Source organism: Tetrao urogallus (assembly GCF_951394365.1).
Source record: "Tetrao urogallus genome assembly, chromosome: Z".
Taxonomy (NCBI): Eukaryota; Metazoa; Chordata; class Aves; order Galliformes; family Phasianidae; genus Tetrao; species Tetrao urogallus.
The window spans coordinates 58316363-58339499 of record NC_136816.1 but is presented as its reverse complement, the minus strand read 5'-3'; the positions used below and the strand labels follow the sequence as shown (position 1 = coordinate 58339499).

Below are 23137 nucleotides of genomic sequence, written 5' to 3'. Positions count from 1 at the left end.
TGCCTAAACTAAAACTAAATACTGTGATAATTTTTATAATGCACTTTTAAAGTGCATGACACAATACAGCCTTGACTCCAGTTGCTATCACAACACAAACAGTACTCAGATTTTGAGATTTTGATTTCTGTTTGCAAAAAGAAGTAATAGTGGCAATCAAAAACCAAATTTTATCTTTCCTCATATACATCAACTGCATTGCAAATATCTGCTTCTCAGTAAGAAAAAGGGCTATCTTTGTGCAAACGTGTGTGTATGTGACAGGAACACCTTTTGATTACTATATAGGATACCTCAGTTCACTCTCTAAAGACCTTGATTATAAATACTGTTTAGACAGCATAATTACAGATAAAACTAAAGGACACATGGGTACAGATAAAAGGATTACTTTTAAATAACAGAGCAATAATCGCATTTGTCTATTTTAAATTTAATATAAAGATCTTGATAGCCCTTTTCCCACTCAGGTGGAAGCTGCCTAAACAGAAATACAGTGGTCCTTGCATCCAGAGTTTACAATCTAAAAATGAAATGTAAAACATATGGTTGAAAGAAAGAAGTATATGGGGGATCAGAAAGGAAGGGAAGTATTACAGATAACAGGCAGGTCACAGTCCATAAGGACTGACACCTTGCCACCTGCCAAGCCCTTCCTGAGTACACCTTTAATAACAAGCACCTGCAGAAGTGGAAATTGGGCAATACTTCAGCTACTGCTATTGCTGACCAGTAGTTTTTCTGGTCAAGATATTCAGAATGATGCGTTAAAAGTGTCTCTGCACTTACAGAAAAATGGACTAAGACTAGCAGCGTTCACAGAAGAGACACAGAAATTGGCTTCCTAAAAGAAGGATAAGTTTGATAGACCAGATGAAGCTAACTCAGGGAGAGCTCTCATAGTACAAGACATTATGTTACAAGCCATGGATGAAGACCTAGGCACAGGCTGGGTGCAGTGCTCTATGGCTCCCCAGATATTTCCTCTGGGAAGATGAAAAGAGCCAGCAACTTTCAGGCCTTGTTTTCCCTGTAACGGGACTTGGGGAAAACAACTTATTTTTGTTCAGTATTTTACTGAAAGCTAGTTTGCAATTAGTCAATTTTTAGATAGAGAATTCTGTATCACTCTGTACTAATGATTACTATATTAGAAAAAGTAGCTTTTGACTGATGCATTTCAGATTGGTAACTTCTCAAAAGGCAGATGCTACTTCTGTAATATCTTAACTAGACTCTGATCTATAGCTTAAAAACAGACTTTACATGTTCAAATGATAACATATAAGAGGATGACAAAAGTACTTCACTAAAATCCATAGTCTGTGCATAATCACACAGAATCACAGAATCATAGAATGGCCAGGGTTAGAAAGGACCTCAAGGATCATGAATCTCCAAGCCCCTGCTGCAGGCAGGGCCACCAACCTCCCCATTTAATACAGGCTGCCCAGGGCCCCATCCAATCTGTCCTTGAACACCTCCAGGGATGGGGCATCCACAACCTCTCTGGGCAGCCTGTTCCAGCACCTCACCACTCTCTTGGCTGGAAAGAGAAACTGATGATAGAGTATTATCAATGGAAGCTCACTCTGTTCTTGGGGAATAAACAGTTCTCCAGTAAGGCAGAAAACATACACAACCCTCAGCTCTGTGCCTTCTAGAGATCCCATCTGAATAAAAAATACTCTCCTGTTCCCAGTCTTTCCCTAGGAATGTCCACAAACAATTGTTAGGAGATAGCCCTTGCACACAGAGCATGTCTCTTAAGCATAGCTGTAGCTCTTGTGCTGGGCTTGTACAAGCATCCAGTTTGCTGAGACAGTTGCTTAAGGAACCAGATCACAGAAGTGTAACAGATTCAAAACCAAAGAAACCCAACAAATAATCTTTCTCGAGTTTGTTAATTTTATGTGCAGTTTCCAAACCGGTTCACTGTGTAGTTGCACAAATATACTGATTGACACAAGAAGGAAAAACTGGAAGACAGGAGCAGGGGATATTTATCTCGCGGGATTACTGAATGCAGATCTGCAGATGAAAAACTATGCTCACAGGGCTTCTCCAGGCTGTGCTGCTGACACTTGACTTACTTCAGTTCACTGCTCCTGTCACACCCACAGCACTGTATGGGAACTATATGGGAACAGCAGCTGGAGGAATCATCCTCCCATGTGTGTTTTAAACTTTGGACAGTGATATATGCCTCTGACTAGAATGGAAGCTGCTATTGTTTTGGATTTCTGACTCCATAAAAGGCACTCTATTGTTTTTCTTACTCTTTTTCCACCTCTCCTAAGTAGTTCTTATTACTGCTAGTTTCAGCAAGTTGTACTTTTGCAGGTTGTCAAGTTTTGTGCCTTTTCACAGAACGCTCATGGATGTGACATGTTAATAGCTCAATACATTCATTAAGCAGCAGTCTCCATTTGATCCCTGTGAGATACTGACATAAGAGTGTATCTTGTTGATACAAATACAGGAAGAGGTTACTCTCTACTTGTGACCAGTCACAGAGGTTGAGATCCATATACACACATAAACTTTCAACTTAGTCAAGCAGAGCAGTGAAATAATCACAGAACACTTCTTTAGCAATGTCAATACGTCATTAACATTTACAAAGCACTTTGCAGACCTAGGTGAAAAGCTTTTATAGCGTTACAAACAGAAAGAAACAGGCAAAAAAATCCCTAGCTAAATGCAACTCCTAGAAGGAAAACACACGGATTTGGCTTCCTTTTATAATGCTATATGAAAAGGTGCTCTTTCTGATCAGTTTAAACACACTTCTGCAGTGCAAGATTATTGCTGAGGACTGATTATTGCTGAGATGCATGCCTCAAAATCCAACTTAAATCCTATGAAAGGTGTTCAGAAAACTGATTCAAAAGCAGACAGCAGTTTCTTCCTCCTTGACGCAGAAAGAGCAAGCTGGAGAATATTCCAGGTACTGTCTTCATTTCTCTAACTGCTTCCTCCAATATAAATGCAAGAGGTAAAGCCACATGAAAAGTCTTAAAGCAGCAAGGAGGCAGCAGACCTTCCCTGCATACAAAGCTGACAGCAGAAATGACAGCACTTTAGAATGTGAAATCCACAGCTAAGAAAAACATAATATTGCCCTCTTGTGTACTGTAAGATTTTTTTACAACTCATTGAGAATAATTTACTTATTTTCTTTCTCCAGAGCATTGCTAACCCACTCTTTAGCTGTTAAACTTTCCAGAAATGCCTGTAAAATACAAAAAAAGCCTTCCTAGAGGATTCATGACTCCTTTTCAGAGAGGTATCACTATCTTGGCTCACAGGGACAAAAAATCTATCTATGAAGATTTATCAAAGCAAAAAGTCATGTCACCTCAATGCACTGGTACGTAACCTGCACTTCACCTGAGTAAATAAATCAGATGTACTAGTTTTTGACCCATCTAATACTTTAAAATATTTTTATGTTACTGTAGTTAAATTTCCAGCCAAGATTTTAATGAAGCTAGACAGGAATCCCAGAATGCAAGTGAGAAAAAGAAATCAAATAAATGTATCTGAAACATTGTACCATCCTTACCCAATTTTTAAGACTAGAAGACATGAAGAAAGAGTGCAATTTCATGTGGATGAGTAGTAAATAACAAAGGTTAAAGACCAGCCCAAAGACTAGATATCACAGAAGTTCCCAATCCAGACTTCAGCTTTGAGGATTTCCTAAAGAGGGTCAGGTTTCTCTGCAAACCTTAACTTCAAGCAACTCTCGAAAGAGACATTATCTAGAACCCAACATATAGCTGGATAGAACTATAGCTGTGTAGAACAATAGTTCAGGTCTCCTTTAGAATGAGTTCCGTGCTTGAGATTCTCCTCTTTTCTGTTTTAAAATCCATGACTACTCCTACAGCAACCTTGTCAGTTTTTCTGCTTCTTCTGTGTAATTTGGCCACTTAATCACACATAAGCCTGGGATGTTCCTCAAGACTTTCATTTGAATAAATTTGTCATTCTTCTGTTACTCTTTGGTAGCCAGTATGTATAACTTGTTTCTTCTCAGATCACAAAACCAATTTACATATTCTCAAACTGTTACAGTCTCTGGATTAATTTCCAGAGAAACAGACTGCAAAAAAATAACTGTTGCATGGTTATCTAGTTAAAAATCAGCAAAGCCTTGTGGAATTACTTACGTTGTTTTCTTGATTCTTGTTATTATGAAGAAGAGTGATGACACAATTGTGAATGAAGAAGGCAAGCGTTAGAACCCCTGTGAGCTGAGGGAACAGAACTCTAAATTCTAAAGGAGGGGAGAAAAAGTGTTAGTAACTTGTTTCTATGAAACAATGTCAATATCCAGATAACATATAGTGTGGTAGATTCGCAAAAGTAAGAATGAACATGTTGAAAAGGGACAATCTGTCCTTGACCATAGCCAACACAAATATTTAATTAGGAAGTACAAAATGCATGAAGATGGTGGTTACTATATTATGCATGCAAAAAAGTTTCTTGCATGACCCCAGCCACTAAAGTGTAGCAGGTTAATCTAGGACTTAAACATACAAGCCTTCCTGCTTCTGAACAGTTTAACTGCAGAGCATTTTTTAAGGCAGGAATTGGTTCCACTGCAGCTGTAAACGTTCTGGTCCCCAAAAATGGAAATGAGAGAAAAGCTATTATATGCTCTGAGAGCTTCCTTTGTTTTTGAAAAATGATGAAGATTAGCAAGCTCCTAAAAGAAAACTGCCATATGCAGATGTTAAATACGTGCTACTTCAAAAACAGGGTACAAGCCCCTTCTCTAACCCTTTATAGCATCAATGATGCCTTTTTTAAAATCTTTAGTCCCCATGGAAATAGCAGAGTATTATTTCTTTGAATACTAGAAGGACTATGTTATGCTGAATATTTGAAGGGTCTGCTCAGCCCAGAGAAGAAAAAACTGAGAGGGGATCTGATCAATGTTCATAAATATCTAAAGTGTAGGAAGTAATCGGACGCGGCCATACTCTTTTCAGTGTTGTATAGTGACAGGACAAGGGATTCTAGACAGTCAAAAACTAGAACATAGGAAGTTCCACACAAAGAGGTGGAAGAACTTTACAGTGAGGGTGATGGAGCACCGGAACAGGTCGCCCAGAGAGGTTGTGGAGTCTCCTTCTTTGGAGATATTCAAGATTCATCTGGACGCCTACCTGTGCAACCTACTGTAGGAAAACAGCTTTAGCAGAGGTTGGACTCAGTGATTTCTAGAGATCCCTTCCAACCCTTGCAATTCTGATTATGTCCACAATACTTTTCCTTGAAGTGCTGCAACTTATCTAAGAATTTACCAATGCCGTAACATGATTAAAGCACCATCTTTGCTGATATTATAAAAGGATAAATATATACTTGAGAGAGTTACAGAAATTTGATATGTGAGAACTCGCTCAGCTTCTGGAAAACATCCAGCAATACAGCAGAACACTCATCAGATGCTCAAAAACCCTCAGAGATCACACAGAGCTTTATGCAAGAATATCTAAATCAGCTTTCTCTAAAGTGCTATGAGGTTGAGCCAGTTAAAAATACTTCAAGCAAATAACAAAGGGTTCAACAAGTTTGACAGAAAATACTTTCTGTAAGGCTGGATTCACTGTATTTTCAGTACCTAACAAGCACGATGTGTTAGATTCAGAGTGCAAGTTTTGGCCTTGTTTTCCATCCACTACTTTAATGTCAATAATAAAAATTGAACCATCAGATTCAGAATTTCTTTCAGTACTGTTTTCCTCATCACTACAACAACCTGCTGTAGCTGCATTTGTATGCATCACCTACATGCTTTGTCTATATTCTAACAGTATTAGTAATGTTACTGAAATAGTCTAACCACTGGGTACTCCACTTCTTACAAATGTAATGCTATATATCATAGGAAGTGATTCAATTCAATATAGGGTGACCTGATCTGGGTGGCAACACTGCCTCGGAGTTGGAACTGGATGGTCTTTAAAGGCCCTTCCAACTCTAATCATTCCATGACTTTACAATAATATTAGAAGACACAACTCCTGTAAAGAGTAGGGAAAAAGTTTAAGATCTGGCCCTTATCTCTCTTTTGAGGTCTCCTAAACCAAGAAACTGATCTCTTTAGACTATCTTTTCATTCAGTAGAACTGTTTATACAAACATAACGTCTCACGGAGTGATTTGTAATGTTACTGTGAGAGTGGGGGGAAAGCAAAACAACATTCAAGAAAGGAAAAAAGGGTACCAGAAAGCTAACAGCTGTTGGAAAGTGGAGATTCCTGAACCTCTAGATGCAACTTCAGACAGCATTTCCTTACTCTGCTTACCACACAAAGATGTTAAGAGGTGAACAAGACAGACATTTTAGAATTGTTTTAGAAAGCAATTAAGCCCATCATATACATTTCGTTACATTCTTAATTATCTTACCTGGTACAAAAAACTCATTCCCTGTAAACCAGTTGAATTCTAAGTGAATTCCCAGGTGAGCAGCCTTTACAGTAACCAGAAGAACTAAGTAGATAACTGAAATCGTACCTAGAAAAGACCAAACAAATACCAAGAGTCAATAGAAAGTATTTTTGCTGTGCTTTTCCTTGCTCCATCCAACCAGTTATCAGTAGCCGAAACTTTTACAGGTGGTATTCATTCTTAAAAATACAAAATAGTTCCAAATTTTCTTTTAGTTTCTTTTTTTTATATGTGAGAGAAAGAGCAATGCACTTGCACTGAATGCACACGTTAAGTATGTCTAATATTCTGCAAATACTGCACTAGTCACAGTGAACCAGCAATCCCTCATGCTAGTTAGGTAAGAAGAGCTCTAGACGATAACTGATGGATTCTAGATTCAACTATCAGGATTCTAATCGGACGTGAGACATTGCTGGCCAAAGAAAGCACAGCTATCTCAATGTCCATTCATTCAGTCCCTTGATTGCATAGTCCAGTGAGAGATGAATTAATGCTTACTACAGTTGTCAACTTTAAACTGAGAGATAAAAGCTTGATAACGATGCTTGATAACTTTAAAACTTGTCATGATCATGGAGAACTTTGGTCATAATACAGGATTTGAACTCCACCTCATTGGTCCAGAGTCATCCAGCAACAATCTGCACTGCTAAGGGATTATGAATAAGATTACAGTTTGTATAAATGCCTTGCTGTGTCTGCCTGTGAGACAGAGAGAGTATGAACTTGGCTTCAGAACCTAAAAGAGAGGGGCAGAAGAAGGGCAGATAATAACTACTCAGAAATTGAAGGAAACCTTGCACCAGTAATTAGGGCTACTGTGATGTAACCTCCAGGTCAACAATATTGTATTATTTCCAAGGCTACAAGGTAAATTACAAAAATACAGGCAAAGACTAAGAAGATAAAAGGTTCTGTTCTTTAGGATCCACTTAACAGCTAAAATTGTCTATAATTTCCTCACAATTTAGGTTTCCATAAATATGAAGATAAGCAAGAGTTTTCTACCAAGATTCACTTTAGTACATGAAAAATCAGACAAGTCTTCCAATTCTTGTCTGAAAAACTTAGAAGATTTACAGAAGCTAAAGCAGCTTTGAAAACCTTCTGCATTAGATAACAATCAATTGAAGTTATGAGAAAATTCATGCTTTAATACACAGGTTAGTTCTCAAGTGAAAAACAGATGCCTTGACAGAGTGCTTATTTTGAAAGCAGATATATTTATGGCATGTCTCACCTGAAAAATATTTTCTTAACCCTAAACTTGATATTCTATATAAACACCTGACTTTTTAGAAAGAAGCCTTATCACTTACTCAAATTCCTATATTGTATCTCCATTTATTAGATCCAGCAATAGTAGTTACAAGCTCTAATTCACTGTCACACTGGCTAAATAAAGTCTTCAATTCCCTGCCTATTATCTTCTTTACAATACAGCTTCATCTTTTTCAAACAGTTCTGTATTTTCCACCTGTTTTTTCCCCCTTCTCTTCAGCATTGGCTTCAATGCAATGCCTTCCAACATCTGCCCCCACTATCACTTACGCACTTTATTTACTTTACCATTCCCAACTGCTTTGTTCTTCTATCTCAATGCACAAAAACAAGGAGAAGTCACAATTTTTGTCCTTGTAGTACAGAAAGGCCAGAAGCTGAGCTGAAGCAAAGCATGGCAGCAGGTTACAAGGACTGACTGACTGATGTTGCTGTGAATTAATAAACTGATTAGTGTCAAATTACTTCAGGTCTGTAGTACTTATCTTAGGAAATAACTGCCTGTTCAAATACTTACCAGACAAGGAAGGGTGTATCTGACTGGTTGGGCCAAAGTAGTACGTATCAAACACTGCACTGCAGTGTGTACCACAGTTTGGGAAAATTTGTTGCAAATACAATGGAATTTATACAGGATTATCAAGGGAGCAAAGGGAAAAAAATCATTTCCTACTCACCACAAGGCTCAAGCAAAACAGGGTGGAAAGTCTGCAGGTGATTAACAAACTGACCTATGAATTGCCCAAGGTAGTATGCTGCTGGCAAGCTACTACTAGAGTAGCTTTCAGTGCTTTCTATATATTTCAGACACAATAAGTCAATGCTTTAGTAGTACTCGTTACCTACCTAGGACATTAAACTTTGCAAAGAAGGATGGAGACTTCAGATTTAGCAGGGGTAGAAGAACAGCAATCAAGTAAAATGGTACTGTTTGTGATTTGCTCCACCACTCCTCGAAGAGCTGAAAACCTGTACTGTTCCCAGAAGAGAATATCATACTCTGGTTCTGTGGTGGGTGATCACTAGCAGCATTTGGACAAATGACTGGAAAGGAAAATAAAAATATACACAGATGAAAAGAATTTCACTTGCACATAGTTTTCACTGCTAAGATCCCATAATTTCTGGATTTTGCTTTACCTCTAGGGTGAAGAACCAAAAGCAACGTTTAGCAACTCAGATCGTCTTGTTTTTTATCAGTAGTTCAGTGCTACAGTTTCCCTGCTGTGCACCTTGTACTATAAGCTGAGCACAACAGAAACACTCACTTGTTTGTAGCCTGAGTTTTGGCATAGAGTCTCCAGGGTTACCTACCTGCAGCCATGTCCTGTGCCTACATACATCTGCCCAAATTCAGTCAGAGCAGCACACCTCTACATTTCACTTCATGCTTTGCATTGCGATCTGTCCTGCACTCTTAACATCATATTAATAAATGCATGCACATCTGTCTACAAAAGAACCTGCATCACTGCATGTTGCATGTGATACACAATGAAACACACAAATAGCTTGACAAGAAAGCTATGATTACCAGGGGCAGGTCTAAAACTCATGTACAAAAGCAAACATACTCTCATCTTGATGTAATGTCAGGTTGCAAGTAAGTCACTTTCAGACAACAGAAGCAACCTGAGAAATATACACATAATTCTGTGAAAAGACAATGTCAAATTCCTGTTACATGGTAACACCTGAACAGCACCTTAACAAGTGACTGGAACAAAACCAACCAAACATAAAAGATGCTGTGGAAAATATGCCAATTGTGAAAATATGCCAATTTGCTTCCGGTTAATATTGGCATTTCTTTCTAACATGTCTATAAAGTTATGTGTTGAAATATGAACCTGCCTTACAGTTCTCATGATCTCTCCTTTCCAACCTTGGCATTCCACAATATTTTATAGCCTGCCTCCCACACTGCCTTCATAAGTATTTTGTTACAAAGGCAAAGGTGTATAAAGTGTTCTATCAAGTTTTTTGAGACCATTATGTTAATTCCAGTATTCTTACTTGCATTACGTTACTTACAACACGACTGTTTCACAGACCTTGAAAAATGCTTTTGGTTTTTGTGATCTCCTTCCTCCCTCCCCCCCAGATATCCAGCCAAGAGACATCTGATTATCCAGCAGCCCTTAGTTCTGTATTGATTCTGCACTGAATCTTCCAGTAAGCAGAGGATGCTATGGAATAGAGGAATATGATTTTCTAACTTTTCTTTAAGTTGCATCTCCTGCTGCCAGAGAATGGGATGAAACAAGAGAAGCATGATGAAACAACAGAAGTTTTGCTCACAAGAGAAAAAACACAGCAGCAGCTTCTGGTGCCTTGCTCATAAGGACTTAAGGAGAAACAGAGTTCAGCACTAAATCAATGCAATTCAACTGGTTTTCAGAATTATTTGAGTTCCTTCACCTGACTCCAAATAGCTGCACTCCAGCAACACTATTACAGCTGGCATGACACAGCTGTTTCTGAAGTGTTTCTCTATCCCCAAAAGAGCTTAGAATAAAGAAAACTTTCAGCTTCATAAAATAGAGCTACACATCAAGTTATTTAGTACATCAAGGCAGAAAGACCTGAAGCTGATGACGTGCAAGCTCCCGCCTTCACTGTGTGTTACACTCTGCCTATTTGAAAACTCTCAATCCATCTTCATAATTGAATGCAGATTTTTGACTTAGAGCACATTAGAGTCTCCGCGAAAACAAGTGAACACTCGTGCAGCCAGATGCTATTTCTTTCTGTGTTCAGCAATTAAAAAAAAAATGCTTACAGCATTAAAATAAATAAATAAGTAAATAAATCCTGAAGAGTTATTGAGGAACAAAAACATCCCAGCCAAGAATTTTCAACAGAAAACACACTTCCTATGCCTCAGTTTCAGGGTGCAAAGGTTAAAATTCCTTAAGGAAACTCCTAATCACACAACTGTTAGTTGATCTAACATTCATGGCTTTTAGGAGTACCTAGCCGGGTATACACTAACTCGTAATATATTTCTTAAGCCTTGTCCTCTCCCCCCTGCTGTTTCATTTTAAATTATAAATCTTTCCAAGTGCAGTTAACTGTAGAAGCAGAAACTCCAGATAGAAAACATTAGCTTTCTAAAAACAGTTAGATTTGTTTATACATTTTATAGCCGTAACAGGGTTAAAATTCATGCATGAAAACTGCCTTGAAACTCCCTCCCCTCCAAATTAGTAAGTGCTTCTTACCTTTGTTACTTCCATTTGTGCCTGGAACAATATCTGTTACATTGATATCATGAACAAAGTCTGAAAAAAAAAAAAAAAATTGTATTAGCAATGTTCTGATTCTTCTATTAGGCTTTTACCCGTTAACAAAAATGTTAAGGAAACATTTTGAAAGAATAACATCAGAGCTGCAATATGCAATTGGCACTTCCCACCAACCTCAGATGGGCATTTCAAGGACCAGTGCACCACTTTGTTCTCAGCAGTCCCCTCCATCCATGCAATACCCAAGCATACCCTTCCAGCTGCTCATTCCTACTCCCCCAGCACATGTCCACCAGTCCCTGCTCCTTGACTGCAGCACTGCATAGTAGAGTACTGAGGAGATACATCTCAAAAATCAGTTTATTTTGTGACAGAAAAAAAAAGTTATTCTTAACCATAATCTTAATCCATATAATATTATATAGATAAAGCTTCCCCTACTCATTTTTTCTAACCGTTCTTCAGAGCCTGAAGGACGTTCTGTTTTTTTTTTTTTCCCCTCCATGTTGTTCTTTAAATAATGTCAAGTCTGGAAAAATGTCTAAGTCTCGGTATCTACAGTCATCTCTCTTAGTACTTTATCTCAACTGTACTCCTATGCGACTTTACTGCAAGTAAAAATTTTCAGGTTTCTCAAACTTTATCAGTAAAAGAGTGCTGTCTCCTTGTGTTTACATATATATTGATGCATGCAGAAAAAGCCCATCAGCCTGGAAATCTAATTAGTATCCCTATGGTTAAAATTTGCTTCTGCTGCATGTGGAAGTATTATGCACACAGAAAATCAAATAGGGTAGAAGGGTTCCGATTTTTAAAGCAATTAAGAGCAGCTTGTCTCTCGTACAGAAAGGAATTGCTTTTCCTAGAAAAAGACCTATTGTGATGATTCTCAAATTTGCTTAACAGAATCAGAATGTTTTGGCAAGGATTAAAATGCTAACCTTATAAAGAAAGACAAACTCTGTAATAACTATGTAGTGTAACCTTAAGAACATAAGAATTATAAAATAATGCATTCGTTACTCAATAAAGTAACGTGTGTCCTTCAGGGATGGTGAGACTCTAATTAAACTTTGCTTAGGGGGCATAAGCATCTTTGCTGTTATATGCTTCAAAAAAGATTTGTTAAGTACATTCAAAACAGAAGCCTTTAAAACTCAGTAGTGCTATTCAACACTTAGTCAGATTTTCAAAGCTCACAATTCCATCTTTTATTCTCATAACTCTACATACCTAATTGATTGTATCCACAAAAGCCTCTGTGTCTGCGCACATACAAGGATGTAACTAACCAAGATTTTCTTCCGTAGCAATGCCAGACTAAAAATTGTTCTCCCGCTGTCCTACTGTTCATCATTCCTTCAAGGATGCTAGGAGAAATGGTCTATATGGCTATATACATACATATACACTTCATTTGCTGGAATCTAGAATTAAACTTTTTTTTTTTCCTGAGAGAACGGAATTTTGCCTAACAGAAAGGGACCCTGGTGTAATGATGGACAGTTGGCTGAATATAAGCCAGAAATGTGGCCAAGAAGGCCAATGGCATCCTGGCTGGTATCAGGAATGGTGAGGTGAGCAGGACTAGGGAAGTCATCCTGCCCCTGTACTCGGCATTGGTGAGGTCTCAGCTCATGTATTGTGTTCAGTTTTGTGCACCTCAGTACAGAAACGACACTGAGGTGCTGGAGCAGGTCCAAAGAAGGGCAACAAGGCTTGTGAAGGGCTTGGAGAACATGGCCTACAAGGGGAGACTGAAGGAACTGGGGCTGTTTAGTCTGGGGAAAAGGAGGCTGAAGGAGACCTTATTGCTCCCTTCCAGTACCTGAAAGGTGATTGCAGAGAGTGTGGGATTGGTCTCTTTTCATTGATGACAGGTGACAGGATGAAGAGAAGTGGCCTCAAGTTGCACCAGGGGAGGTTTAGGTTGGGTAACAGGAAAACTTTTTTACAGAAAGGTTTGTTAAGCAGGCTTCCCAGGGATGTGGTTGAGTCACCACCCCTGGATGTGTTTAAAATCTGTTAGGATGCGGTGCTTAGGGACACGACTTAGCAGAAGGTTGTTAGTATTAGGTTTTATAGTAGTTTGGTTAGGTTGTGGTTGGATTTGATGATCTTCAAGGTCTTTTCCAACCTGCACAATTCTATGATTCTGTGATTCTTAGGTGGAGATCTTTTTCATTAACCTGGATCATTCTGAATAGTTACATCAGCACAAACAAGGAGGGGTGGAAAGAAAGTGGAAAGAAACAAGTCAGGATTGAGTGTGGAATTTTTTTTAAGCCCAACAACGAAAACACATTTTTTAAACTAGACCAAGAAGTCTGCACTCACTTGCAAGCCAGTTAACTGGTACTTTGTCATTTATTAGAAACACATACTGAGAAATTGAGAAACTGGCTTTGAAAACATGTAAGTGACTATGCCTATAAATCCATACTTACTTATTCTCACTCGACTGTTCACAGAAAGTAACAAAATCAAGATTAAGTACGAGGGACAATCCTTTCTGAATATAAACCAAAGTTTTGATCTTTAAACAAGACAGCTGTTTAAATTAACCAAAGATTAATACTTACTGTATATAAACTTTCCTGTGTTGAACAGAAAGTTGGACATAAGCACCCAATAAACGACCATGGCTCCAACAAGAGATACCATAGAAAATAACAGGCTTGACCACTGACCGAAAGATCCAAAATAATACTTGCAAACATCTGGGAATTCCCAGTTCGAGGTATCTGTTAAAGCTGAAGAAGATTAAAAATAAACAAATCATAGTAATAAAAAAATTTAGAAATCTAAACAAAATGTTATGTTATATTAGGGTCACAAGAATTCTTCATAAAAGAACAAGTTGATTTTTTCTGAATTCTGACACAAATTCAGAGGGTTTCAAAGAGCTAAGAAGATTGCTATTAAATTTTAAGTAAAAATTCATAATGCTGTTCTTCCTCACATAGGTTATGACATTAATGTTGCTTGTTCTACATGGGGAGCCTGAAGAATTAGAGGCTTTACCTTGAAGAAATGCAGCAATACTACTACTTTGAGTACTTTCAGAAGCACAGGCACTAAGGGTTTGGGCCAAAAAATTGCATGCTTGCATTTGCAGCTGAGTCTTTCTGCAGAAGTAACAGTCCTCAACAATACTTGGAAATGAGCTACATGCTGGAGCAGTAGATATTAACTACCTTTTATTTGAACAAGTAAGGTGGTAGTTTATATGTAAAAGAACAACAGTTATGAGTATTGAACAATAAAAATACACTCAAAGTAGATACACCCTCAATGACGCAATCATGCATAAACTGTATCCAACACACACTGCAGAATACATAAATGCCTTCAGTTGTGCATATGAGACAGCAGAACTGCAGTTCTCAGATGGCTAAATGACAAGAAGAACCTCATTCCTTTATATTCAGACATAATTTATTTTTTATATACAAATATTCCAGTGTACAGGCATACGACAAACTACTGGAACTCTGTATTTCACAGTTTGTGGAAATATTTGCATTATGAAGCTTACGTATCATTTTTCGTGATTTCACAACTCTGTAACAGCAATAAAGTGTCAGAATGCCCATCAGTATGATGAGAATGATTCCAGAAGTAAATCCTGCCTGTTTAGAGGGAAAACAACAACTCTGTAAGTATCAATAACACTACAGAAAAAAGAAGAGCGAGCCATATTGCCAAAACCATTTTCATAACCATATGTTTTTCATATTTTTACCTGCTTTATTCCCCATGGGATACTTAATATAGATGTGCCCATCATTGTATTCCATATCACAAATCTAGGAAGAAAAGATAGAAAGTCAGTGAATGATTTTTAAAAGACTCTTACTCCATACTACTTTCTTAGATAAAATACAGAATATTTAAAAAAACGCATTTTATGGCTACTGTATGAGAAGGTGCTTAACATACATTGTCACTATACTGGAGTTTTTACCATAGCCATCTGTGCAACTGTCAACTTTAAATGCAGTTCCTAACGGACTATATACATAGATCTCATCAGGAGCTGGAAGTACGTGATCAGGAGCAACCTAACAAAAGAATAAAAAGGAATAATTATTAGTAGCATCAAAATAAATATTACCCCAAATACAGCAAGTCAACTGCTGTAAAACAAAATCTTTCCAGGAAAAGCACACTTTAAAAGAAAAAGAAAGGTGGAACATGATTTTTTTTTAAAAGAGCATTAAAAAACGTTCACTGGATTCTTAACTAAGCAGTAGAAAGGCAGATTTTCTACTGAAAAAGATATTAAAAAAGGTGATATACAGAGCTCAATCACACAGACATAGCTCAATCACCACAGCTGACTGGTGCTTAAATCCTCCTCATAAAGGGCAGCAATGAGTACACCTATCTGGGCAGCCTGGACCATTCTTCCAAAATTAAAACTATATCTTTTCTTAGATGGTAAAGACAGAAGAATTTGATCTTGGCTTGTGATAACAGGAAACTCTGTCAAGATACTCAGCTACTAGATACTACTTCAAAGCAAACTACAATTAGTTTCCCCCCTACCATTGTTTGTACTTCTTTTATATACCTAGGCTGTGGAAGACCCAACACTCAGTTCATCTGGCCCTGTCTTTGTCTCACCAATGCCTTGTCTGAAGGAGATGTGAGCCTGCTATAGTAATGAATCCGCTTATTCATTGCTGAAGCTTCGTCAGAGACTCTTTGCATGTCATCATTGGCGCTGACTATGTTTGTAGGCTCCACATGAAATGGTCTAAAGGAGGGGGATGAAAAATGAAAAGAAAGGAATATTTTTAGCAATCCTGTACTACAAGAGTTAACATAATTCAGAGAACAGCTTAGAATCACTCTGGCCACGTCTGTCATTCATTGACAAAAAACAAATGCTGTGAGTGAAACCATCAAATCTTTATATAATCTACATTGCTCAGACTCTGCACAACAACCTAACATCAAAATTCAGACCTAATATCCATTCTACTAGCTCTCAGCAATGAGTCACATGAGTAATACAACGTTAATGAGCTTGGCCAAGCACATTAACATTTATAACTTGTGCTGCCAGAACTAGCCATGATGAATAGAGCTAGAAACAGAAGGCACAAGTAAGGCAGAAACAGAAAAAAGATAGAGAAAAAGAGGAATAAGCAGAGGTAATGAGAACCTGCTAAAAAAAAGGCTGGGAACTAATAATCTAGCCAAAAACTCTGCATAAAATTGTGTTTAATGCAGATGGAACCAAGCTCAAACAAATCAGTGTGGTACTTTTGAGCCAAAGATACCAGGACTACACTTTGCCACTGAAAAGTAGATGTCCACTTTCAATTCTGAATCACCTTCAGATTTCCTTTCGAATTTAGACTAATTACAGAGAACGAGATTCCCAGCAACAGATGCCCCACAGTTCAGACATACCCTCTTCAACACAGACTACAGCAGGAAAGTGGCCTTCCTTTCACTCTTCTCTAGTTATACAGGTACTGCAAGTATGGTCACAGCCACTGCAGAAGAATGCAGCCACCTCCACCGAAGTTTTCTCTATGTGGAGCAGAGTGATAGCTGCAGTTTTTCCTGCTCCTGATGCTACAACAAATCTTTAGCAGAGATTTCATCATGTTTAAGGCTACCAACAGTAAAAATTAAATTAGCAATAAATCCATGTCATTTTTACTGTAATACGATTATGGTCTATTTGAATGACATTCTCAATACATCTTTCTGGCTCAGACCTACAAAGGAAACCTTTCTGCCACTGCTCTCAGTAACAAAGGTTTCATTCTTTTCTCATGTGAATAATTAAGCATTTCCTTCCCATTTATCCAGAGGAAAGAAAAGGAATATTGCTCTGAAGTCAGCTGTGATATCTTTGAAAAGATGATGCTAAGTTCTAGCATGGCCTCATTCCTGAATGCTTAACAGGCACAGCAGTTATGAGTATCTGTAGGAGAAATATAAACCAGTAAAGAAAAATCTAAACAATCAGAGAAAACTATCTCTCTTCACTCCTTTACAAGTTAATCATTCTTTCCTTCATCTTAAGACATCATTACTTATATCCTCCTTCACTATGGAAAAAAATTGCTTAGACTTGCTAAACCATTTCATATACACTAAAATGAAAATGGACACTTTTCAGTTCTTACAGCATTCCACACTGATGTGTTTTTTTTTTTTTTGTTTTTTGTTTTGTTTGTTTGTTTGTTTGTTTGAAAAGAGTTCACAAAATGAAGGGGAAAATGCTGATTATGTATGTTGACTTCTAGGGTGTTCCTATAAATAATTAATTAAGACTTTGTCACAACTAAACAGAAATAAATTTTAAGCCATAGCCTTAATGTTCAAGCCTGAAGTGCACCTTCGCAAACAAAAATACTCATGGATTGTCAGCTTTATGAGACTTAACTTTTTTTAGCTCCAAATGTGTTGGGTTGATCCAGTCATTGGACACTGCTGCAAAAAATATCTCATTAGAAGAGCTGTATAATAAAGATTGTTGCAATGAAAACATGATATGTTTGAATGCCTCCTCAAATGAGCTCTTTTTTTTTTAATTAAAACATAAAATATAACTGAAAGTACACTTTTCATTTTCTTCAGTATTTTGATCATTGTCTGGACTGAATAAGCAAAATGTCACTATTCTATACAACAGAATAGCATGATTTAGAATCAAATATATGTGTGATGGAAACAAACAAACAAACAAGCTAAATAACACAAAATAACCCCAAGGAAATTCTGCATTTGCGTTGCTGCTGCTTTCTGCCTGGAGGAATACATGTTTAATGCAGACAATACTTGGGTGACTTCCCCTTCTGGTAACATCATAACCTTTCTGGTGCACACCGGATGAGAGTGATAATGATCTAAAGCAGTAATTGATTTTTTTTCCTCAGAATACCTCCAGTCATTTTGAGCAAGTGACTATGATAAGACAGACTGATCCCTCATCAGTTCTACAGTTGCTACAGGTCTCCCAGAAAACATTTGCAAGTTAGGTAGGCAGACTAGGATATAATCTTCCTCTTTGATCTCATCGGGCGTAGGTGGCACTCTTGTTTAGGATCAAGGCCATTACCCAGCCCCCAGTCATGCTCAGATCAAAGACTGGCCGTAGGGCATAATCAGACATGTCCAAAAGCTTTCAAGAGAGGACTTTAAGATTTTCAAAGCCCAATGCAAAAGGGGACAAAATGTCAAAAGGACACAATTTGGGCTGCATTTTGGTAAACTCTTTCTTAGGGACCTTAAGCTTAGTAGCCACGCAGTCTGTACATACAAGCATCTGCAGTTGCAACAGATCCTAGAAAACTTCCTGATTTACACAAGCAATCTCATTGTATAGCTCATGTGGCAAAACGAATATGAAAAGGATGCGGGGCAATGTGATCTGAGGGAAGGGGAGAGGCTCCATGACTAAAGGCTGTGACTATTAATGCAGAACAGTACAGACAATCACTATGCACTGAGATAGATGACAGTATCCACAAATGTATTATATCCACACCAACAAACACAATTACAACTTGTATTTCAATAGCTAGCATGAAAACCAATGCTCTTTTTAGCAGGACAAACACACCAGTAAAACATGGCTGTTTTCCACAACAGAGTGAGTAGAGACTACATGCAGGATTCCATGCAGGAGGTCCTTACCTCCCACACATTACCCCTTGCACATGTACTTCAGAAACCATTCCCCGCAAACCTGTAACTTGCTCATCTACTACTTATTTTCTCACAAAGAAACACAGTTAATAAAAATCTAGCCCTGGTCTACAAAAAAAGAAAGCTGTAGTCCAAACTTTCTCATATTATGAACTTGGGTAGCAAAGGACATGAGAAGAGATGCTCACAATTAGAGCTGTTTCCAAGTATTACTCTGTGTAAACCTCAAATGTTGGATTGGGAAGGTTGAGGAAAGAACAGAATAAGTAATTTTGTTTCGCAAGCTACATATAATCTCACAGCTGCTAGCACCTGTAAGGTGACACATCTCATTTCTGGATATTTTCAGAAAGGTATTCTATTTTGCAGAGCAGTGAAGCAGTACAGCTAATACCTACCTTACCTTTTAGCTGAAATATTTTTAAACAGCTAACAACTGTTTCTGGAGAACTAAGCCCTTACAATGTAGCTTTTAATGCTGTTGAACGTGTTTTAGATCTGTGTGATGTTATTAACAACTTTTCATAACTGAATAATAGGAATAGCACAATTTATTTTTTTCCCTCCAAAAAGACAACAAGAAGCTTATTACACAGATTTCTTCAACAAACTCCACATGTGTTAGCTACTTTTCCAGGAGATTGAAAATATTATTATTAGTCACCAAATTATTACAGGATCACTGTACAGTGCACAGAAGAAACTATGAAATGAAACTGCTTCACTGTCATGGAAATTAAAGTAAGGAGCAAAAGTAGTAAGAAAAACTATGGATATAGATATCTATAGTCAATATCTATATTGACTGTGGATTCATAGATTGCTATTTCTTCCACCTGATCACTACAGATGTTACTGCACTTATCTTGAGGAAACCAGCTCCAAACAACTCCATGACTTGATTTCTACCATCTAAGCTGTATGAATTTTAAGTATACTTACAGTGTATCCTATAAGGTCTTTATTCTCTTGGCAACTTAACCTTTTCCCATATTTATATTTACCACTGTAATTATAATGATCAGTGCATGATCACACAACTACCTTAAAATACTCGATGGAAGCAGAACTGCGATAATCCTTTAGAGGATGCACACCAGTTTAGCAAATAAAGTACCACAAGCTTTGCCACACCACATTTCAAGCACTTTCCCTATGTCAAAGGTAAAGACATTCTATACCTCTCTTACAACAGGTAAGAAGGTTTATAGAGAGGTCTTGTGAGGAAGTAGTATGATTAGGAATTAGTAGAAATGTTAGTGATACAGAAATATGAAAACCAAGCAATGGAATAAGAAGTTCTCGTGGATTTGGAGAAGTAAAAGCAAGAATGCAGAAACTGTAGCTGCCGTGGAAGTCAGCCTTTACCATTATCTATTTTTTTAAGTTAAGAGAAACATTAAAACGAAAAGGAAATAATTTCACATGAAAAAAGCTTATCTGACTGCCACCCACAAACACTGTTTAATTTGTAACTGTTTAATTTCACCTTCTGATCTTTCCTGCATTGTAAGAGAACATTATGGAACTTCAAAAGGAATTGAGGGGAAAAAAAAGCACAGAAGGCTTGGTCTTCCCTTACAAGGGGCACTGTTTTTCATATGCAAAACAATACACTGACAAAAAGTATGTTTAAAGAGCATTAAGAAGGAAAAAAAACTGCTATCCCTTGAATATAGTAAGCATCACCAAGCCATTACAATGACAGTCTGGCTTTCAAAGGGCCCTATAAAACAGGCAAACAAGCCTAATAGAGTGCAAGAAATTCCGGTCATTGTGAAGAACCCCCTTTGAGAGTGTCAAAAGTAGCTCTGTATTTTGCCCAGAATACTAGGAGAATACTAGATAAAATAATTTACAGTTCTATTAAAAAAAGCAATTTGTTCATTGTTTTTAAGTAAATAATGAAAAACACGCCTTTCAAAATCCTAAATCTTCCAAGCTTTTGAGAAAACCAAGTAACGATGTAAATGAAATCAAATCCCAAAACCCAAGCAAAGGAACAGAACAGTATCAAAAAAGGACAAAATGAACTTTAAAAGATTACAAAGAACTCTTTGATACCAATCTCAAAGCTTAATAGGGATTCTGAAAATTTGTGGTAAGTGACCACATACCTACATCTGATTATAGTTTCTGAACAGTGAGTTTAAAAAAGGAGCAACTAAGCAGAGCACATCATGTACTATTATTGCATTTGCACCATTGGATCTTTTCGGATGATAAACCTTTCTCCTTTCAGCTACATCTCCCTGAAGATCGAAAGAGCAATCCCTTTCCAGTCACACTTCCAAGACCACATAGTCCCTAGTATTGCTCTGACCATGTTAAGGCAAGCTCTTCTTCCTTGTTTCTTGTTCTAAAGATCATAGAATCATAGTATCATTAAGGTCGGAATCTCAAAGGCCATCTAGTCTGTCCATCTACCATCAGCGTTGCCCACAAAACCGTGACCATTTAGTAAGACACCCACATGCTTTCTGAATACCTCCAGGGACAGTGATTCCACAGCTTCCCTGGGCAGCCTGTTACAGTGCCCAATCACCCTTTTGGAGAAGCTTTTCCTAATATCCAACCTGAAATTTGTGCTATGCCTTCTAAAAGATAGAAATTCAACCTTGTTTGGCACCACAGTGATTTCCAGGTCTTTCTGATATCCCAGATCTGATGCACATTGTCTTTGCGCCTCTGCATGCTCAGAAGACAAAAGACTAGGATGTTCTAAATGGAAGAAGGAAATTAAGGGAGGAACAATAAGGACAAAGAGAATGGATCTGCTGGAGGTCATGAAGGTAGAAATATAATCTAGGAACATTCAGGAACATCTACTGCTTTTGTAGAGAGAACTAAACACCAGTTTGTAATGTTTTATGAAGTTGAATCACCAAATCTAAGAAATCACATGGACAATAAAAAGCACAATAAGGAATGAATACTTCACTTTTGAAAAGTGGATCTTGGTTTTTTATATGTCACAACGGAGCAGACTTCTCTCATTACTTCTTGAAACTCGCTGCTCTTCCAACACAACACATGCAGTCTTCAACATAAAGAGCTCCCCAGAACCTCTATATAAATTGTTCTGCGCATGCTCACACCTGTGTTCCATTGTTCCCCTGTGCTAATTCCTACCTTTGTCTTCCCTCCATCTTCCATCCCTTTCCCTCATATAAATGAGAAGTTATTTAGCCCTGGCTAACATATCGTCTCGTATGGCTTTCTAAAGCTACAGGTCCAGGCTGAGACAGCAGGAATTCACTAACTTCAAAAACTCTTGCTGAAGTGGCCACAAGTAAAAGGAATTTGTATACAACAGTGCCATCTTCAGCTTCTACGGGAAGCCTGCAATACTTAAATAGGATGCTTGATGGAAAGAGAAAAAAAAAATGAGGTAAAGGAGTAAAACCACAGTCCTAAAGAACAAGGTATTCTTTTTTGTAAAAAAGTGTAACTGCTGTCTCCAGCTAACACAAGAAGGGCAGTCCTCATTCTGATCTCAGTTTTGATTTAATAACAAACAACAGCTCACAAAACCTTAACTGCCATAGCAGAGGAATTCTCTTCTGAGCTCCTTTGAGGAACAGAACTGTTAAATTGTATGAGAACGTTATTATATATGAGAAAATTATTGCTTAGCTAGATCTTATTTTTGCAGCTAAAGCAAAAAGAGCAAGCTGTTCCATTTTTTGTATTTGCTCTGTCTAAAAAAAAAAACCCGAAGAAATGCTATAGCGTTCCTAAAGACAAAATATTTCCTCAGTATGAGTTAAAAATATATTCTTCCCCATATCACCTTCAGAATGCACGCACAGCCATTCACACACATTGACAGCCACTCACCTACTGCATCTGGCAAGCCTTCATACAGTCCCAACATTTCACTTTGTTGTGTTAAATAAAAATCATCTGGTGCTTAGAGAAAACATAGTACAGAGACAAAATTGCACTTAGACCCTAGTTTCCAAATAATAGTTATATGTCTTCATAGAATTCTGCTGCTGCAAGCAAAAATTAGACAGAAAACCACCGCAGAATCATTCTGTATGCTAAGCCTTCATCTCACCTTTTGCATTTAAAATCTTCTGGATTAAACTGTATATTCATGATTCCATAATTACTTTCATCGCCTCCTACAGGAATCAAGAGAGGCTTTGTATCCTCCTCCATATCTGATGAATATGCTTCTTTCTTCTAGACTCTGACAGTTATTCTGAACAAAAGAAAGAAAACAAGACAAATGCAGTTAGGTAAGCTATATATCTGCAATGAATTTAAAACTGGCAGTTCCACAGGTTCAGAAGGTGCTGAGGAGAAAACAAAACTCCTTCAGTTTGCTTCTGGGAATTGTCATTTAGTAATGCAAACATCACTGGTCAAGCACAGCAGGCATAACAATTTCAAAACACCCTCCACATTTAAGTAAAGTGTTCAATAAATCATTGTGCTCTGATTCT

At 37.7% G+C, this 23137-nt stretch overlaps 1 protein-coding gene across 1 annotated transcript in view; it reads right to left on the bottom strand.

Annotated features, from left to right (window-relative positions):
* The window catches only part of SLC38A9 (solute carrier family 38 member 9), a gene marked incomplete at its 3' end in the record, with an annotated part of 35864 nt that extends 13011 nt beyond the window's left edge, over positions 1-22853 (bottom strand). Inside the window, exons 1-10 of the mRNA XM_079548290.1 lie at positions 22747-22853; positions 15636-15768; positions 14949-15070; positions 14752-14815; positions 14545-14638; positions 13589-13759; positions 10983-11042; positions 8605-8802; positions 6433-6540; positions 4179-4285 (exon numbers count right to left, since the gene is read on the bottom strand). Coding sequence (XP_079404416.1) covers positions 4179-4285; positions 6433-6540; positions 8605-8802; positions 10983-11042; positions 13589-13759; positions 14545-14638; positions 14752-14815; positions 14949-15070; positions 15636-15768; positions 22747-22850 — 1161 coding nt within the window. The 5' untranslated portion in view covers positions 22851-22853. The remainder of the gene's footprint in view (positions 1-4178; positions 4286-6432; positions 6541-8604; positions 8803-10982; positions 11043-13588; positions 13760-14544; positions 14639-14751; positions 14816-14948; positions 15071-15635; positions 15769-22746) is intronic.
* Between the last annotated feature and the right edge of the window lie 284 nt (positions 22854-23137).